This window comes from Vigna umbellata, chromosome 2 (assembly GCF_029865625.1).
Source record: "Vigna umbellata cultivar VRB3 chromosome 2, Vumbellata_1.0, whole genome shotgun sequence".
Classification (NCBI taxonomy): domain Eukaryota; kingdom Viridiplantae; phylum Streptophyta; class Magnoliopsida; order Fabales; family Fabaceae; genus Vigna; species Vigna umbellata.
Genome location: NC_142166.1, coordinates 42,710,873 through 42,712,976, shown reverse-complemented (window position 1 = coordinate 42,712,976; position 2,104 = coordinate 42,710,873). Strand labels below are relative to the sequence as shown.

Genomic DNA, 2,104 nt, shown 5'->3' with positions numbered 1-2,104 from the left:
ATTTTCTTTAATTAACAAGTAAACATTACATTTATGCTTAATTCATAGAAGGTGCCATGTTTGTCATCTTTCTTCCCTTCGAACATTATACTTTCTTTGTTTTTCTTTTTCTTCTTATTGTTCCTTAATTTGCTCCTTTTCCCAGGTTCTTGGAATCAGTGAGTACATTGAAGAAGTTTACGCGACATAATATGAACAGCACAAGTTAGAGAGCATGGTGATTATAAATATCAGTGTTCCTAGAATATAAATAATACATTTATGATGTTAAAATGTTGGTAAAAAAATGTTGTGAAAATATAATCATTGACAGCCAAAGCAACATCAACATTAAAGAGAGTACTTAAGAGTAGGGGGAGCGTTGGGTAGCATTTAAAGCTCGTACGCCTAACAAAGTTTGATCACATTCACCATCGTGCAGTGGTGAGTGTGAGGACTATGGACCCATTCAACATGATCACATCACAAACTTCAAAATTTAATCCCAACTCTCTCCCACACACTCTCTCAAACTCATATTGCGTTCTCAGAACCTGCACCACATCATGCCAAACGACGCCGTTCTCAGAACCTGCCTTCTCTGGCTGGCCGCAGTTATTTTAGCGGTTGGCTTATTCACCCACTCTTTCAAGAAGATGATGGTCACCTACGTCTTCGGAGTTCTTGGGATTGCGGCGGTTCTCCTTCCTGATTGGGATTACTTCAACCGTGATTTCTCTCGTTGGACTTACCCTGTCACTGCTGAGGAAAGGGCCAATTCTCCACATGCCCAAGGATCTGGATTTCTCAGGTGCCCCCTTTTTTTCTTGCTTATCTTTCGATTTCGATTACCCAAATTCGAATCTATAAAATGATTGCTTCACTTTTAATAGGTTAATTGAAATAGATGAATTTGTGATTAGAAATGTGTTGTCTGATACAGGTTTGCTCATTCTCCTCTAAGGGTGATTGTTTATAGTGTGGTTTATGGATGTGCTATGTACAAATGGTGGGAGTATGTATCGAGCTAATCGTTAACAGCTTTGTTTAGCAGAAGCACCTGAAAATTCTTCTGAATCCCAATTTTAGATGTAAGCTTTACCCTTTTGTTGATTTAATTTTTTCACTTTTGGTGGAATCCGTAAACCGCATCGGTGATTGTCCAAGAGATTATTCGTTTTTATGCTAAAAATAGAAAATCGAAAGGAATTAATTTGTAATTTTAAACAAGACAGGGTTTTGGTTGTTATTTTTGTCGTTTGGGAAACTTTTTCGAGTCACAGTTAAACGATGAGGATGCACTGTACTCAAATAGAGGCAAGGTGCGATCGATTTTGATATGGATGGAACGAAGGCTTCTTCCTCTCAGCATGTGTTTGTCAACTCCTATTATAGATAGTTCACTTATCTAATCAAGTTAAATCTCTGTGCTTTAAATTCGACAAGATGTCATCATACCAAACTACGATCACAATATGTTTTCCCAAACTTTCATCATTATATACTTTTTATTTAAACTTACATAAGATTCATCGTATTGATGTATGACATAATTTTAAAAAATTACTTAATTATTATTTTCTTTATATCAGATATTACATATTTTCACACTTTGTATCCAATACATTAATAACAACCAATCATATAGAAAACAAAGAATGTAGAGATAATTTACTAAAAATCACATTAAAAACTCATAAATTTTATTTGTGTACGATTTAACATTGAAATACATAATCATTCCTAGTCCTATAGTCATCAAATCTATATATACACATACATATGGATTATGTATGGATCCACATATCAGTTTTTTGGAATATTGGTATTAAACAGTATTCACCACAAATTTAACACTTGACTCATTTTAGTATTTCGGGTATGCAAACATTGACTATATGGATCAAGGTGTGATCAAAATATATTTATACCTACATTTTAACATTCATTTTGATTCACTTTCAAACTTCAATATTTTATATGAAGATATGATAAATTCTCATTCAACTTCTTACCACTAGATGTGTTGGTTTACAAGACTCTGACCATTAAAGAATGAATGCTATAACGTAATACTCACAAACAATTGTAGTTCACTTACCATTACAAATTTTTGACCTTAAAA

General features: G+C 33.7%; 1 protein-coding gene across 1 annotated transcript; it reads left to right on the top strand.

Annotated features, from left to right (window-relative positions):
* Positions 1–393: 393 nt before the first annotated feature.
* Positions 394–1,347, top strand: LOC124830435 (peptidase). Its single transcript, XM_047304136.2, has 2 exons — positions 394–790; positions 923–1,347. The coding sequence occupies exons 1-2, from the start codon at positions 546–548 to the stop codon at positions 1,008–1,010; spliced, it is 333 nt and encodes a 110-aa protein (XP_047160092.1). The 5' UTR covers positions 394–545; the 3' UTR covers positions 1,011–1,347.
* Positions 1,348–2,104: the final 757 nt, after the last annotated feature.